The following is a 16,204-nucleotide window of genomic DNA, read 5'->3' on the forward strand; positions in this document are numbered from 1 at the left end:
CCCTGAAGGTAACAGATGGTACTTGTTGTTGAGGTTATGGGTGGGCTCCGATATGATGAGTCTACTTTTCCTGATTTTCCTGTTTGTCAAAGATGGTTGTGAGCATAGGTGTAATTTACAGTGGGGATGGGGGGGTGTTACAACTCCCCCAATAATCAAAACTGGCCAGTGCAACCCACTCCAAAAACCTTATATAATTTCCTTTACATAATTGAAGACATTTGCACTGTAAATTATTGCAGAGAAATTCACAAGAATGCAGAAAATAAAGTGTTTGATGCTCAAAATTTCAATTTTGCTTAAAAGTGGAGATCTGAAACCCCCCCACATGTTGAACCCAAAGTTACGCCCTTGAGAGTGGTCTGGTGTTGTCCAATGATCTTCCCCCTCATCTGTATAATCCTGTTGATGGGGACATTGGTTCACCTCACTCAGAGAACCAAACCATGCCAGTATGCTGATGGTGAGGGTGGATTGAATGAAACAGTTGTAAAACGACTGGAGTATTGACTTGTTGACCTGCAGTCGTTGTCCGAAGACAGTACAGGTGCTGTTGACATTTCTTGATGATGCGGTCGGTTTTTTCCTTTAAAGGTCAGCTTGTGATCAGTGATTGAACCAAGGTATTTATACTCTTCTAGTCTCTCTGTTGTCTGGCAGAGTATATCTCTCCACGGTGCACTCTGGTGCAGCATATATCCAACTGGAGTAGCCAGTTCCAGACTGTCAGAGCTGGATCTTTGGCTCATTAGTTTGTCACCAGTGCAGTGCATGTCAGTACATTATAGCCAGCATGCTGTCATTCAAGCAATTTATCCTGTACTTTACTTTCCTTGTCCCACAACCACAGACCTCAAATATACTAGGCAAGGCTAGGCAGCTTTATTAGTATAGCACATTTCAGCCACAAGGCAATTCAAAGTGCTTTACATAAAAAATTAACGAGCAGTTAAAAAAACTGTTACAAATATTAAAACGGCTAAAATAGAATAAGACAGATATAAAACACAAGAATAAAAGTTACAGTGCAGTATAGGAATTAACTTTTTTTTTTTTAAAGAAAGACAGCATCAAAAAGAAAAGACTTCAGCTTTGATTTAAAAGAACTGAGAGTTGCACACATTAATTTAGTTTAATATATTTCAAGAGAATACCATATTAAAACTCTTCATGGAGCCATTAGGGAGTAGTTTCATTGAATAGAAAGATACATTGAGTATTCATAAGACATTTGACGGCTCAATTTATTTAAATAGATAATAATTTGAAAATTGGAAATCCTGACCAAAGCTTATTCTTATTTATTTATTTTTTTAATCATTTTTTTAGCATAGCTCTGTCTTTTTTTGGCATAGAACATGTTTGACACACAAGTGTTGACACTGCATTGTAACACAACATTGTGCAGTACGCGGTTACTAATACCTTGTGTATGTACTGTATGCAGTATGTTGCAGATATCATGTTCAGTGTTTATAGAAGACACACACATGTTGAAGTGACGCATCCTTTTTGAGAGTATACAGTAAATGTAACAATAACAGCATAACTGGAGATTTTGTTCATGTCTTTCATCCTGTTGTTTTTTGCCTCACGCTACTGGTTGCGTCTCAATTCCATTCGACATCACAGGCGCCCAGAACATCTGAAATCGAATGGGAATAAAGTAGGTCAAGAGGTGTGGCAAAACATGTATGGTGTATGAAGAGCTAGATGACATAAAATGTAACGTTTGAGTATATCAGTAAGATAATACAAGACTGTTTGTCGTATTGTTGCATTCTTAGGATAACTTACATGTATGTTTGGATCCAAACGGTGGTGAGTTGCATAGCGCTTTGGGAATGAGATGTAAAGAATGCTGTCTGCCAACTCCATTCTTTGTGCATAGTCATGTCATTATCTTTTTACTGAGCATTGTTTCAGCTGAGGCAGACACTTCTGAATTCCACAAACTGACTTTGGTGAACACTTGTAGATTACCAAAAAAAGTTCATACATTTTCTGCTACTTCATGTCAGGCTTGTGATTAGTATTTCAGTTTCATGACTCCAGGCTGGTCATGGCCTTTCCCATCTATTCATTACAGTAACCCAATCAGGGCACTGAGGCCCGCAACGAGTGCTGATCAATGATTTCATCTGGCTACTGGAAGCTTTTAGGAGAATGATCTTTCCGTTCTGGGCAGGGATCCAAACAGGCACTTGAAAATACCAAGCGTCCATCTCTGCCTCCACCCTCCCTTATAGTTCTCTGTCCGTAGCGAAAACTTTCTCCTCTGTTGTATTGAATTACAACTTTATTTTACTGGAAGTCTCTTGCTTGGCTGCTTACCAAGTTTGTATCTGGACGCAGCTGCATGTATCCCACTGAAATGAAGGTGACTGGATTTTATGTTTACCCCTTTGAGTAATCGTCATTCATGAAAATCACTATGATCAAACATTTTCAAGGTAAGATATAACTTTTTTTTCCATTGCTAAATTAATTTTTTTTTAATGTAAAGTCTGGTGTGCCACACATCAAGTAGGTAAAAAAAGGTTTGGCAAGGGTCACATTTTTCTGCAGTGATAACATAGCATCAACCAAAAAAAAGCAAGATAATGAGGATGTGTGCATCTACTGTGAGTTATGGCATTTGCCTGTGTCCGAGGTGCATGCACAAATGCATATAGAAACGTGGGTTTGTGGTGCCAGCAGAGTGTTTTCTTTGAGGCCCAATAGCAAGCAGCCTGATAAACAATAGCAGATTTCCCCCTTCCTTTATGTCAAACAACCAGCTGGAGGCAAGAAGACTGGTGTCAGACAAGCTCTAGTCACAGTGCCATCCTTTTTACAGTACAGTCCTGTCTTCAGTAATGCAAGTTGGCTACTCACGTTTTGTGATATTACGACCATAGCGAAATAGTGTGTTTCTACATTACGTCTTATCATTTATTGTGTTGTTGTTTTTTATTGCTTTATCCTAACTATTTTAATATTACTTATGCTAAATTTGACCTAGCCTACAACACACTTTGCCACCCTGGTTATCTAGCAGAAAGTAGGCCTGTGTAACTCTGTGGTTGATTTCTAAATGTTAAAGCTACAGGAACAATGTTATTGATTTTTTTCAACCAAAGCCGAACACATCAGCTTTTAAATTAGGTGTGCTGCATTGATTTGATTGTTATAAAAAACTATATAGATACAATTTGGCCGAGCAGCACTTGAAGGCAGCACGTCTCAATACAGGAAGTCATGAAACTTTTCAGCGTAGTAGCAAACTTGTAATCCGCATCTCTCACACTCACTGCGCGCACAGACACGAACGTCTGCTGTTACGTTGTGTGGGAGGTTGAAGATGGTCAGAAAGCAGTCAAGTTAATATCGACAGACAGTTTTTTTTCTCAGGAGAGGAAGGAAATATATGCGACAGACTGTTTTAAAGACACAGAACAAATAGCCCCAACATTTCTCTCTGACTTTTACGAGACTGCGGTTGGCGGAAAGCCCGGTTTTCACCATAGACTGTAAAAATACGGTTTGAACGTCGATATGTGGGAGCAGGAGGAATTTGCAAAACATTGGAGGAATGAATTTCCCGACGGAAAAGTACCCAAAATGGACTTGAACTCTGTAGAGGACATCGAGTCGGAGCTGGAGAAATGTAAAGCAAACCTAAAGAGGCTCCAGAAGGCTCTGGCGGAGGAGAAATTCAAGGTGATCTACCTGCAGACCACCATAGCTCGACAGAAGAAAAACGACCCGGAAAGGTTTGAAGGCAAAGATGAAAACTTTAACGCTGCCACATTTGCCTTTTCTAAGACGGGGCATGTTAGAATTCCACAGCGGCGGGATGATGAGGGCGACGGGCAGAGGGCCAAGGTGTCTGATTCTGGAGGCGTGAGTCTCCACGCGGCAGGTAACATAGCGGGTGTCATGAGCTCCTTCGGGCGGGAACGGAGCAGGTTCAGCGGCAAGACAGGTAAGCCCGTTCCGATCCCTGTCCCGCCACGGAAACCCATCTTTCTGAGAGGGGAACCGGCCCCAACTGGCGTCTTTCAACCGAATGATAACGAGGTGAGCAGCGACCGAGAATACGAGTATACAGAGCTGAATGCAAATTTCGTCAGGAATAACTTGTTGGCACCAAAGAGCGTCGGCAGGGACAACCAGAGGACGTCCAACGCCTGCCGGGACACCCGGCTGCCTTTCCGCCACAGCAGGGACTTTGACTCGGGCGACGACGGCGGCAGGCTGTCCCCGTCCTTCCCGAATATTCGCCGCAGAGCCTCTCGGGGCTCCGGGTGCAGCACCCCTGACAGGAGGAGTGATGGGTACCTGAGCTCCGACCATGACGACGACTCCTCTGCAGGTAATCATTTTGATGTCAACACTACCATTGCTCTTATTACTGGTGATAAAACGAGAAATAAAAATAAAAACACACAATATTACTTCTTTAACAAATAAAATATGATGACAAGCAGCCTATTTTTTTTCTTAAATATGGCTTAGGGCTGCACACTATCTTTTTTTTTATCGTCATGGCAGTACAAATCGCGATAGGCTGCGCCATATCGCGATAGACACTAAGAGATTTTTTTCGTGTCAGTTGAAAGCTCCATTGCCACCGGAAAATCCGCTGGATTTCACTCATTTAGGCCGAATATCCGTTGCCTTGGGCTTCCTTTCTGTTGGCATTTTAAACTCCGGTCGATTTATGAGGACTATGGCTAACCTTTTCTCTGATCTATGCAGTGTAAATTCAGACAGCTAGCTAGACCAGCGGTCCCCAACCTTTTTTGCGCCATGGACCGGTTTCATGTAAGACATATTTTCACATACCGGTCTTAAAGGTGTGGTGGATAAACACGACAAAATAAAATGATACGACCAGCATGAAAACAAATATCTAATAAAATATATATATATATATCATTTGCTAGCTTTTCGCCACATATTATGCAGAGCGGGCTTGGCACATCACCTGTTGCGATAAATCCGTATTTTAAGTAGGACTCCTGGTATTGTCTGTTAAATTTCTTTTTCTTTGAAGTTGTAGGCTCCTCTTCTGTCTCCTCCTCCGCTGGCCTTTTCCCCTGAGCAAAAAAGCTCTGCAAAGACGTTTGTTTACTCATTTTTTAGCAAGTTTGTGGGCTTTATTGAGCGGTAAATGTCACGTGACATGTGTCAAGAGGAAGAGACGCGCGAGAGACGGGAGAGAATCCGGTAATTTTTTTCTGTGCGGCCCGTTACCGGTTATTGGGGAACACTGAGCTAGACTATCTGTCCAATATAAGTTTTCTGTTGCATGACTAAAACAACTTATAAAGGTGCTGTAGGTAGGATTGGGAAGATCCAGGACTTAGCCAAAAAATGTGAACATCGACAACAGTCCCGCCCCCCTTTCTGCTAAAGCCCAAAATGGTCTCCTAAGCCCCTCCCCCCACAAGGGAGAATGAATTGACACGAGCAGTGATTGATACACAGTTAGACCCCCGGCCCTGTTGGTGCATCTGAACAGGGAGCGGTGGATCTTTGCAAATCTCACTACAGGCTGTAGGTGGTGCCAGAGGAGCCGGATTTTTTTTTTAATGACCTGCTTCATGTAGTTCTACTGGAAGATAGGGGCAGTTTCAGCAAATATGACAGAAAGTTAGTTTTATAAGGCTTACCTACTGCACCTTTAAATGTACACGTTCCACCGAAACAAGTTCCTTCTGAGCCTATTTTGCAGCGAACCACGGCTTTTCTCTGGAGCTTAGCACCGCCCAAGATGATTGTGATTGGTTTAAAGAAATGCCAATAAACCAGAGCACGTTTTCCTCCCTTCCCCCGAATGCTATGTGGAGTAGCCAGACCCTCCTCCAGTGCGCTTTGGAGGAGGGTCTGGCAAAGTGAGACTAGTTGACAGAAAATATCAGTAAAAAATTACACTTTAAAAAGAAACTAATTCTTTTTTTAGTGGTGCCTTTTATATTCAATTCAATGTTCAATTTGTTACATAAAAGAATGTTGGAAACGACTTTCGTTTGTTTCAAACAAGCATGTTGTCGTATTTTAGCAGAATACCGAAAGCAGCTACACCACAGTACACTTTAATATCTGTTTATTTATCTCAAGTAATATCGTTATTGCGATATTCAACAACATTATCGCATATTATTTTCCTCATATTGTGCAGCCCTAATCTGGCTCATGGAGAGCAAAATCATTTAAAGTGTTGCAGGGGGCTGGGCAGTAACTAACGACATCTTAAAGTGCAAGACATAAAGTAACTAAAACATCTTTAGATGGCAGTATCAATTTAATAAAATATGGCATATTTTAATAGACAAAATGGTTTATCAACAAATGCATGTGTTGTATTTGACTTTGATCATCCCATTGTGCACAGACTGACCAGCTGGTCAATATTTTAGCACAGCCTCATTCACTGTCCTGTGATCCACAGTCGCTTACAATTGGTCAACAATGTTATGTGATTTATTTAATTCTGGCTGTTGTTTTATCCTGCTGTGACTAGCCAGCTCCTCCATTTGGAGCGGACTTCATAAAACAATAGAGACCCTGCCTAAGTTTGGCTCAGGACCAATGCTCTAAGTGGTGGTGTAGGTATCAGCCTATTACCACAAAGTCTGCTGCAAAATAAACATTTTCAGATAGGGGCCAAACAGGAAATTAATGCAGATTAGTGGTTTACTTCAGACAGGGCCCAAGGTGCTTTTGGTCCGTATTCAAACAGAGAATTATAGAATGTATGCTGTTGCATTAGTGTGTACAGTATTTTCCTTGTGTGACGCTTTCGACATTAAGTAGTCTATCTATGAGTCGGACTTTTGGGAACTGGAGTCTGACCTTTGGGAACAGTTTTGTCATGTGTAGCTCAGAGCCAAAAATAAAGAGGTCCGTTAGTGGTGTTAGATCAGCCCCGAGGGAGCTGCAGTGTTGTTGGGAGTGAGAGCTAAGGGAACTGTTGAGACCCTTAGATTATAGGCCTACTTAAATCCACAGATTAAAAATAATAACGACAAGTAAGATGAAAGCATCTACAAAATTGTTTTAACAGTAAAAGTAAGTAAAGCCTTTTTCTAGATCAATCAAAAATAATGATGAACCTTCGGACAGAGCGTGGCTGGCTGTTTCTGCTCTTTCCAGTTTTTGTGCTATGTATGTTGGCTCTCATCTAAGTCTGGGCTATTTCTTTAAGGTGTGTCAGCTCATCAGGAATAATCAATATGGAACAAAAATTAAAAGCAATCGCTAATGACTTGTTGGTAGTCCTAGTCTTATAAGAGGTAGGGTTGGTGCCCCGGTGAACACAAAATCTATTTCCTTACAGCCCTGGGGAAAGTATCTATGAGTTAAAGTAATAATACTAAGGCTCAGCCGGGAAGCAGGATTCACACAAATGATACTGTGGCATTACTTTGAGACTTCCTCGAGAAAGTGTGGCAATATTGATGGAGATTGTCTGCATGTCATGAGTCAAGAGTCAGTCAGTGACTAATTTGAACATGAGAATAGATTGAGGAAGGCAGCAGACAAAAGATTTTTGTAAGACATCCTTGTGCCCCAGTCTGTTCTTTCCTTTCATAATTTGAGGATTATGGGTGGCTTAGTACTAATTGTTAGCTCATGGTTTCACTTTTTTTGTCTGGTTCTGTTGATGGCATTTAATGATAACAAAAGGGATTTACCGTATTTAGCTAGTAACTGGTCTGAATGATATAAAAAGGATTCTGGTAAATGACTGGCTTTACTATTTGAATCGAGAGTCCCAAAATATAAAAATATTAGCCGGACAGGATGTCCCTTTCAGGGCCAGTGTTTCCCCTCTGTAACGTACGGTGGCCGACGGGGGTAAACACCCTGCAACAAAAACACACGCAAATAGACAAAACACGAGCCAATTAAGAAAACAACTTCTTTAATTTGACAACACATGTGCAGCATTCAGCAAACGCGCTGCAAATGCACACAACCAAATACATAAACACACTGCAAATGAAAAAACGATGCAAAAAGAAAAGCATGCAAACCCCGAAAACAAATGCAACAAAAAAACGCAGCATCCAGATTACACAACAGAAGTTCTCCAGACCTCTAGAGGGAGCAGCTAGTGGAACAGCTGGATTTTCGACCCCACTGGGAGAGAGCGCTCTGCCTTTCTATTAGAGTCGGGTATGGCTGCAGCCTGGAGAACTCCATAGACTTCATATTATTATTATTATTATTATTATTATTATTATTATTAATAATAACATAATGTATTAATAATATACAGTCTATGCTCCCGTCTCATGCCCTCCCAGCTGGTGCCGTCCCCGAGCTTCGACTTTTCAGAATAAAAGCTTGCGTCTGGTCCGCTATGTGTTTGTACTTTGGTGTGTTGGATGTTTGTGAACTAAACAGTACAGCAGTCATGCTAATGAATACAATAACTGTTTCAGCAGTCTTACTTACAACACGTTGAGTTAGCAAAGCAGTTTTGTGTTTATATGTGCCAGCGGGATTTATTCAGTTTGATAAATCCCACGGTAATTCAGCTGGTTTACTAAACAGGGAGAGACTAGAAATCCTGTCTATTTTTGGTTTTTTGTATTTCAAGAGCGAATTGCTCCACAATATGATTACAGATTGATCACCTATTTTGTTGGTAACCGTTGTTGTATAATCACAATATTCCACTTGAGGAGGCCTATACTTCAGTAATGCGCCTTTCAGACCTCGAAATGAAACCCTCTCATGTAATATGGCTTAAACAAACGTCAACGTTAAACGCTGAAGCAGTTTTAAATTTTTTATTACCACGAGTTTACAGACGTCTCTGCTGATTGAGTATCACCTGTGACCTGAGCCGAGACACACCCACCAAACATATCTCAAACATAGACTTATTTACAGTCTATGCAGTTGCTCTCTTTCTCTCTCTCTCTTTTCTTTCTTTCTTTCTTTCTCTCTCTCTCTCTCTCTCTCTCTCTCTCTCTCTCTCTCTCTCCTCCTCTTTTGCATCGCTTCTTTTTTCGGGGTTTGTGTGCTTTTCTTTTTGCATCGTTTTTCATTTGCAGTGCGTTTATGTATTTGGTTGTGTTGTGGTATTTGCAGCGCGTTTGCTGAATGCTGCACGTGTTGTCAAATTAATGAAGATGTTTTCTTAATTTGCTTGTGTTTTGTCTATTTGCGTGTGTTTTCTTAAGTTGCAGGGTGTTTGCCCCTGTCGGCCACCGTAGTAACAACTAGACTAGGGTTGCAGGATATTGATAAAATGTGATATTGCGATATTGATTATGAATATTGCGATATCAATATTAATTTCAATATTTCAAAACGTATGTAAAATTACAAAAAGTTACGGGAAAGCACATCAAAATAGATTAATAACAAATTAAACAAGTTTTCTTACAACACAAGGTTTATTTGAACTGACGGTCATATTGGACTGGTACAACATGAATAAATAAATAACTGCAAAATGACTGTTTTACTGGTTGGACAGTATAAAATAAATAAAGACAACAGGACACAACTTTGTGTCCTGTTGTCCTGTTGTACTTTTGTTCTGTTTTGTTGTCACTCTGTCAAAATATGCACACCCGTGGTTCGCTCCATAGGGTTTGTTACGTACTGGACCAGTACGCTGAGCTGCACTAACATGTGCAAGTGGCACGGTAACTGGCCAATGAAACATGATCATTATAGTGTTTCAAGCGGGCTCTAAATCAAACACAACTAAGCCAACGGACGGGACGCAGCGCTCCACAAAATAAACAAAATATTGCATACTTATTGCGACACTTTCGATATAATATTGCGCAACGTGATAGCGCGATAACGATATTGAGTCGATATATCATGCACCCCTAAACTAGACACCAGTGCAATGAATACTGACACTAAAGCTTTGTCTTCATGTGAAATTGATTGAGGAAGGCACTCAGCCTCGTTTGATTAGATGTTGAAATAATTTTAACCAGAAGTGGAAAATTGCATGTGTCATATTTGAAGGCTGTCATTTAAACACACTTTTGTTGAAATGTCGTACTTTGTCAAGAACATATGTTGTAGTCATAGTTTTGAATTTTCAAATGAATTTTTTTTTCTCCAAATCGAGGCGCCAATCACAACCGTTGACAACACGATGACGATAGCGCAGCGACGGCAAACAGCTTTATGTTTACGTTCAACATGACGGCCACCAAAGCGCAGCAACCCGTTGATGCCGCTGTCGCTGCTACGTCACCCGGCTCGTTGGTCTGATTGGTTGAAGGAGTATCCAGTTGCGCCCAGAGGCATTTGAGCGACGTCCGTTGGTGACGCCCCTTTGGAAATGGGCTGTGAATGAAGCTTGCCCAGACCCACTCTCAGTTACAACTGAGAAGGGTCTGGTGTCAACCAGGCTAGCCTTAATGTGTAATGTTTAATCTTCGTGCTACTTTAGTGTCCGATGTGAAGCTATTGAGGCACAGCGCCCTCTCCTGGAGTACGGTCAATTTCTTAGTTCAATGTCGCGGGAGTTGACGGAAATCCATGCTGTCTCCTTTTTTTCGGTATTGAAATATTAGGCTATAGCTAAAAACCTAAACCTGAAATTATTTTACGTTCATTTTTATTTGATTATTATTAGTTTTTTATTCAGTCAATATTGTTTTAGTTTGACTCTTATTTAGCTTCAGTTTACTAAAACTATTTTTCACTGCTTATTTTCACTTTAGTTTTCTTTTTAGTTTACTATAATAACCCTGCTGTGTGGGAAATAGCTCTAAAAGATGGTCATTGGACACGACTCAATGTGAGAGCATCTTGTGGCTCAAGAGATGGTCTCGTATCTCAGATACAAAATTGGATGAACCAAGAAAATGAAAAGAAAACCCCTGCGTGAGTTTTGTAATCATGATATGCTGTTTGTCTTTCATTGTAGGGGGTGTATTTTCCCATAAACCTGTGGGACAGTAAGGATAAGCACTTACTGTAAGTCTCTTAATCTATTCCCTCTTTGTTGTCCAGCAGGATAATGATGTTTCGCTCTGACCAATGGGATAATCAGTGGAAAGTCCTTATTGTGGCTATAAACAATGGAGAGCTGTGGGAAGAACTAGAAACATTTTGGGGGCCTCTGCCTGCTTGGCTGTGAGATCAAGCTTTTTAATTGAAGTAACAGCAGTTTTCTGGCTCCTGGTCACTTGGCATTATGGGATGTAGTCCTGTCTTAGTCCCACATGCTCATACGCACCAGCAGTGGGCTTATGCCGGGGTTCTTGCTCATGCTGATGCCTTTGTGCGTTTGCTGGGAAGAGGTCACCCATCAGGCCATGTGTGTCTGAAGCAATAGGTCTGGCCTCTCCGTATGGTGTGATTCACCTCTGATTCACAGCACAGTGCTGGTCTAAACCTGGAGTAATCCACTGTATATATATATATACTGTATGTGTATATATGTATGTGTGTGTGTGTGTGTATATATATATATATATATATATATATATATATATATATATATATATATATAAATAAATAAATAAGAGACTGTTAACCTAGGCTAAGCTTTGTTGAACTTGATGGTTTTGTTGATTCAGAAATCTCACTGAGGCTGAGCGAGTCTGAAAATAGTTTTCGCTGGTGTTTGTTTTGCATTATCTCCAGTCCATTCGTGCCAGCATGCAGCAGATAACTGTTAGGAGTGATAGACAGACTCCAGTTTTCAGCTATCCTAACTATTCAAAGCATTTCAATGAAGAAATGTCTGTTTTTTATTGAGCGCAACTGCAAGCAAACTCACGGCAGAATGAGGGCGTGTGATGAAGTGTAATATCTTGTTTATTTTTAACCCACAGCATCTTTGATCTGCATAGAGAAATGTTTTTTTTATTTCTGCACGCCTCCCAGTAAAGTGTGATTAATCACTGTTTAATTGGCGATAAAGTTTCAGCTAGCAAAGAAAACGTGATAGTTTACTTAAAGTTCATTGGGTCAATTAATTAAGAGCTGTTTGTTCCTAAGTCACTTAGCCAACAATGGCCCAGCTGAGAGCACTGCTTTCTGTTCCTCTTACCTATAGCACACTTCTCTGGCAGGTGCTTGCTCAGAAAACGAAACTCTTGTCATGCACAAAGTTTAGCACACACTTTGCTTAAATTTAAATGTGTTGCACTTTTTAAAGTTTTTAAATATGAAATTCTGTATAGTTGACACAAGCAAGGCTGGGTATTGTAATTATTATAAAAACCTCGTGGGCAACATGTTAGGGAGACATTACATAAATAGTAACACTAATAACGAGATGTTCTGTGGTAACAAGTGTTTTGGTTCTAACTGTGGACGTATCATTTTGGGATTGAAGTCTTTGGGGTGAAGGTCCTGTCATAACATACAATTGGGGAACAACAAGTTTAATCTTAGCACTTCAGTGTATAGGCCGTATTTAGTCTCGTTTTTTCCAGACCTTTCTCCACAACGCTGCAGAGCTGCAGAGGAGGGTCTGGCTAGTCCACGCAGCATTCCGGGATTGGAGAAAAACGTGCTCTGGTTTATTGGCATTTCTTTAAACCAATCAAAATCGTCATGAGTGGCATTAAGCGCTGCACGGAGCCCCGGTGCTGCTGGAAAATAGCCTCGGGAAGGAACTTGTTATCGAAAATAATGACAAACGGCGGAATTTCCGGCGGCAACGGGGCAATCCCGAAAGTGGGAGGTCGTGGGTATAGACCAGGCCGTATTTGAATAGTCCTATTAGACCCAAAGTATAAATGTGCAGCTTGTTGTTTGTGAGGTGAGATAATGATCAAATCCAACATGACCGTGTCAACACTGAAGAGAAAAAGGATTGCAATCGAAAAGTTGAAAATCACCACGTTCTACTCACAAATAATTCATTAGATAAGGAAATGATTCGACCCCCAAATTTTGTGGCGGCACATCATGCGTTGTCATCCTGCTTCTCGGTTCACTTTTCATTTCTTTGTACATCGTCGGCATAATGATGAAATAATACACTGATTATTTTTGATAAGGCTGTTGCACCGTTGTTGTTGATCACTTGATGTAGGAAAACCTGCCCCTGTCACTCTACTAAAGAGCGATTGCTGAATAACACACACATTTCACCTTTCCCCTGGGTTGGCTCTTTCTTTCCCTCAGACAAGCAGGGCTTGTCCAGGCCCATCCTGTGCAGCAGCAGAGGATCTATGGGCCTGTCATATTGTTTCCATTTTAACACTCTGTGGTGTGAATGGCAGCGAGTCTTGATTGTTGGTTTGTGCTTTTCTCATAAACATGTGAAGTTTTCAGGCTTTAAAGCTCCATTGTATATCCTGTGTACACACTTCTGGTTGGTATGGATTATATTATTGCCGGACAGTTTTAACAGCTCAAGTTACAGTGTCTTACAGTGAAGTGAAGGCTTTACACTGTAGCAGACAGTCAAAAAATAAAAAAAAATAATTCCCCCTCTGTCTCATCTGATATGTTTTTCCTAGGCAACACTGCTGTAGAGCTCAGGTAGACATATGGCTGCTCCTGTGATATGTCAGTGTCTTGTTTCACTCCTTTATGTGTAGTACGTAAAAGGAAAACGCAGGGCTTAAATGTTCGCCATGAATATTAAAGAATATCTGTGTCTTGAACGGCTGTTTTGGGGAAAAAACATCTTAGGATGTCACCTGGGGCTCTTTTATTCACTTTGTTGACATCGCATACACTTAAGATTATTTTCTTAAATCATTAAAATAAATTGAAAAATGAAAATCATAATCGTTGCAGGCAGCCCCTGTATTGTTTTTCTCTTGTAACCCAAGAGAGGGAGATTGTGATTGTGAATTCTGTTGCATATTTACCCCTTTTGAAAGCGATGTTTTTTTATACTGTGATGATGATGCATCAAAATAGTGGTTTTATATAGTAAGTTTAAATCCTTTATGTTCAAGTAACTGCATAAGAGCTAGCGCTATAACCTCCTGTGGAGCAGTAATTGAAACAATGGGACAATTTCTTTTCAGAATCAGCTTTAACATACAGCTTTAACAGCAAGGACAGAAAGCTTCAAATCTAATATATGTTCAAAGTGGCAGTAAGGCAGTAAAATAACTCATGGATTTAAATCCTCCAAACTAAAGTACTATTTATAGTTGGACTTGTCCCTGTGTTACCTTGGTGATGAATGTGTGTTCGTGCAGGCAGGCAGGATGTCTCTGTGATAGAGGAGGAGGTGTGGTTTTTTGCAGCATCATTGCATCGTTGCTTTCTGAGATGGTTGCAGGAGTTGACCGTAGTTCTATATGCAAGGTCTAAAATCTACATCTAGCACAGTATGTAGGAAGGCACATGCACACATACACAAATCAGTGTCACATTCTGTTTCTCAGAATACATGTTGCATATGTCCTTTTTTTCTCATAATCACTGTCATGTTTGTGATAGCAATCTACAGTAATGTACATAACCTGGTGACTTTATCAGAAGTGTGTGCAAATCTCAGGGGCTTTTTTTCAACATATCAGGATTTCCCTCCCCAATCTCAGGTTCAAGTAACACTCTGTAAGGTTACTGTCACCCCACATAGAATCCTGTGATGCAATGTCCTTCTGACGTCAGCAGCCACAATGATTAACTGCTGAGACTGTGATGAGTAATGAAAGTGGTGGAGGTGCATTTGCCAGTGTCACATTTGTGGTGTTTGCACTTGCACCTAATGAGGTAGAACACGGGACATTAGAAAGCAAATATTAATAATAAAAAAAATCAGTTCCACAAAGTTAGTTTTATTACAGTAGAGCTAGTCTGGTTCCGACAACAATATGAACTATGAACTCCATTAAAGTAGAGCTTTTGTTAACGAGACGTGATTTCCCACCAGCTTACTGTCACTTAAGGGACATTTGGCGCACTGCCTTTTGTAAATGTGTGCATCCATTCCTAGAATCAACAAAGGCGGGGACCTCCCAGGGGTTTGTGATTCAGGACATAGCTATACCGGAAAGGTTATTAGGAGGAAACATTGAGAGGCCACCGGAGGTGATGGTCATCTAGACACAAAGCTCTACCCTCCATTAGGGCTGTACAATTAATCGAAATTTTAATCGGGATTACGATTTTGGCTCCTAACGATCACAAAAACAGAATAATAGAAAAAAACGATTATTTTTGCACATTACGTTTTGCAAGTAAAAACATTATTTTGTCTTGTGTTCTTAATGGAAAAAAAAGTTCAAATGGGAAAGGTATTAAAGAAAATTTCCCGGTTCAAGGTGTTTTTCACTGTTGATTTATTTAACCTGTTTTTTAAAGTTCAATAATTGCAACATCTTTTCTAAAAGTCAATGAGTAATCGTGTTAAATACGGGCTTTCAGCCCTACCCTCCATCCACCAACAAAAGCCCCTGCTACTGCTCCCATCTCCCTTGAGACAGGGCTGAGCTGGATCAACCCTCCCTCACCCTCTCTTGCCTGCAGTCAAACCCATTTTATAAACAAAAACTACCCAAACAAACTGAACCTGCTATCTCACTTACTGGGTTTCCTTCAGATTATGGCTCGGCGCTAGGATTTTACACTGGGGGAATATTTAGGTACAGGAAATGCAAAATTCTTGACGTGAAATTCTGTCCAATTCAAATCAAGTTGAGATGAGCAGCTGCAAGACACAGGCGACAGAGAGTGGTGGTTTTCCTGTCAGTTAACTGATTCACATGGCTCTGCTACAGCACTGCATAATGAACAAACCACTGGTGAAAGTGACGTCAATAAGAGAGAGGGGGGAATGACATGCAGCAAAGGGTCGCAGTCAAACCCTGCACCGCTGCGTCGAGGATTAAACCTCTATATATGTGCCCCCGCTCTACCAACTGAGCTATCTGGGCACACAGTGACGTCAATCATTTTACTGTTGTTCATTTTGTGAATTAACAGAAATTAAGGGAAAAGCACATGAGTAAAAAAAAAAAAAAAAGATTGTAATGTACAACACTGGTTACATAGTACAAGTAACTCCACCACAAGAAACTCACTTTATCCTGTTCTCTTTGTGGTTTCTATTTTCCCCTTAGCTCTCAGTCTGTAAGGGCAACTCTGATTCACAAAATATTTTGGTTGCTAACAATGTAGCTAATATATAAGATTTGTTGATATTTTAAAGTCATCATTCATTGTGTCTGTGTGGGAATGATTCTGAGCTACATGTACTTTTACTTATGCTGTGTGACGTGAGCTCAGTTCAAAGCAAGTT

At 40.6% G+C, this 16,204-nt stretch overlaps 1 protein-coding gene across 1 annotated transcript in view; it reads left to right on the top strand.

Moving 5' to 3' along the window:
* Positions 1-3,269: 3,269 nt before the first annotated feature.
* The window catches only part of abr (ABR activator of RhoGEF and GTPase), a 134,533-nt gene continuing 121,598 nt past the window's right edge, over positions 3,270-16,204 (top strand). The window contains exon 1 of the mRNA XM_078265691.1: positions 3,270-4,357. Coding sequence (XP_078121817.1) covers positions 3,538-4,357 — 820 coding nt within the window. The 5' untranslated portion in view covers positions 3,270-3,537. The remainder of the gene's footprint in view (positions 4,358-16,204) is intronic.

Source organism: Sander vitreus, chromosome 13 (assembly GCF_031162955.1).
Source record: "Sander vitreus isolate 19-12246 chromosome 13, sanVit1, whole genome shotgun sequence".
In the NCBI taxonomy this organism is placed as follows: domain Eukaryota; kingdom Metazoa; phylum Chordata; class Actinopteri; order Perciformes; family Percidae; genus Sander; species Sander vitreus.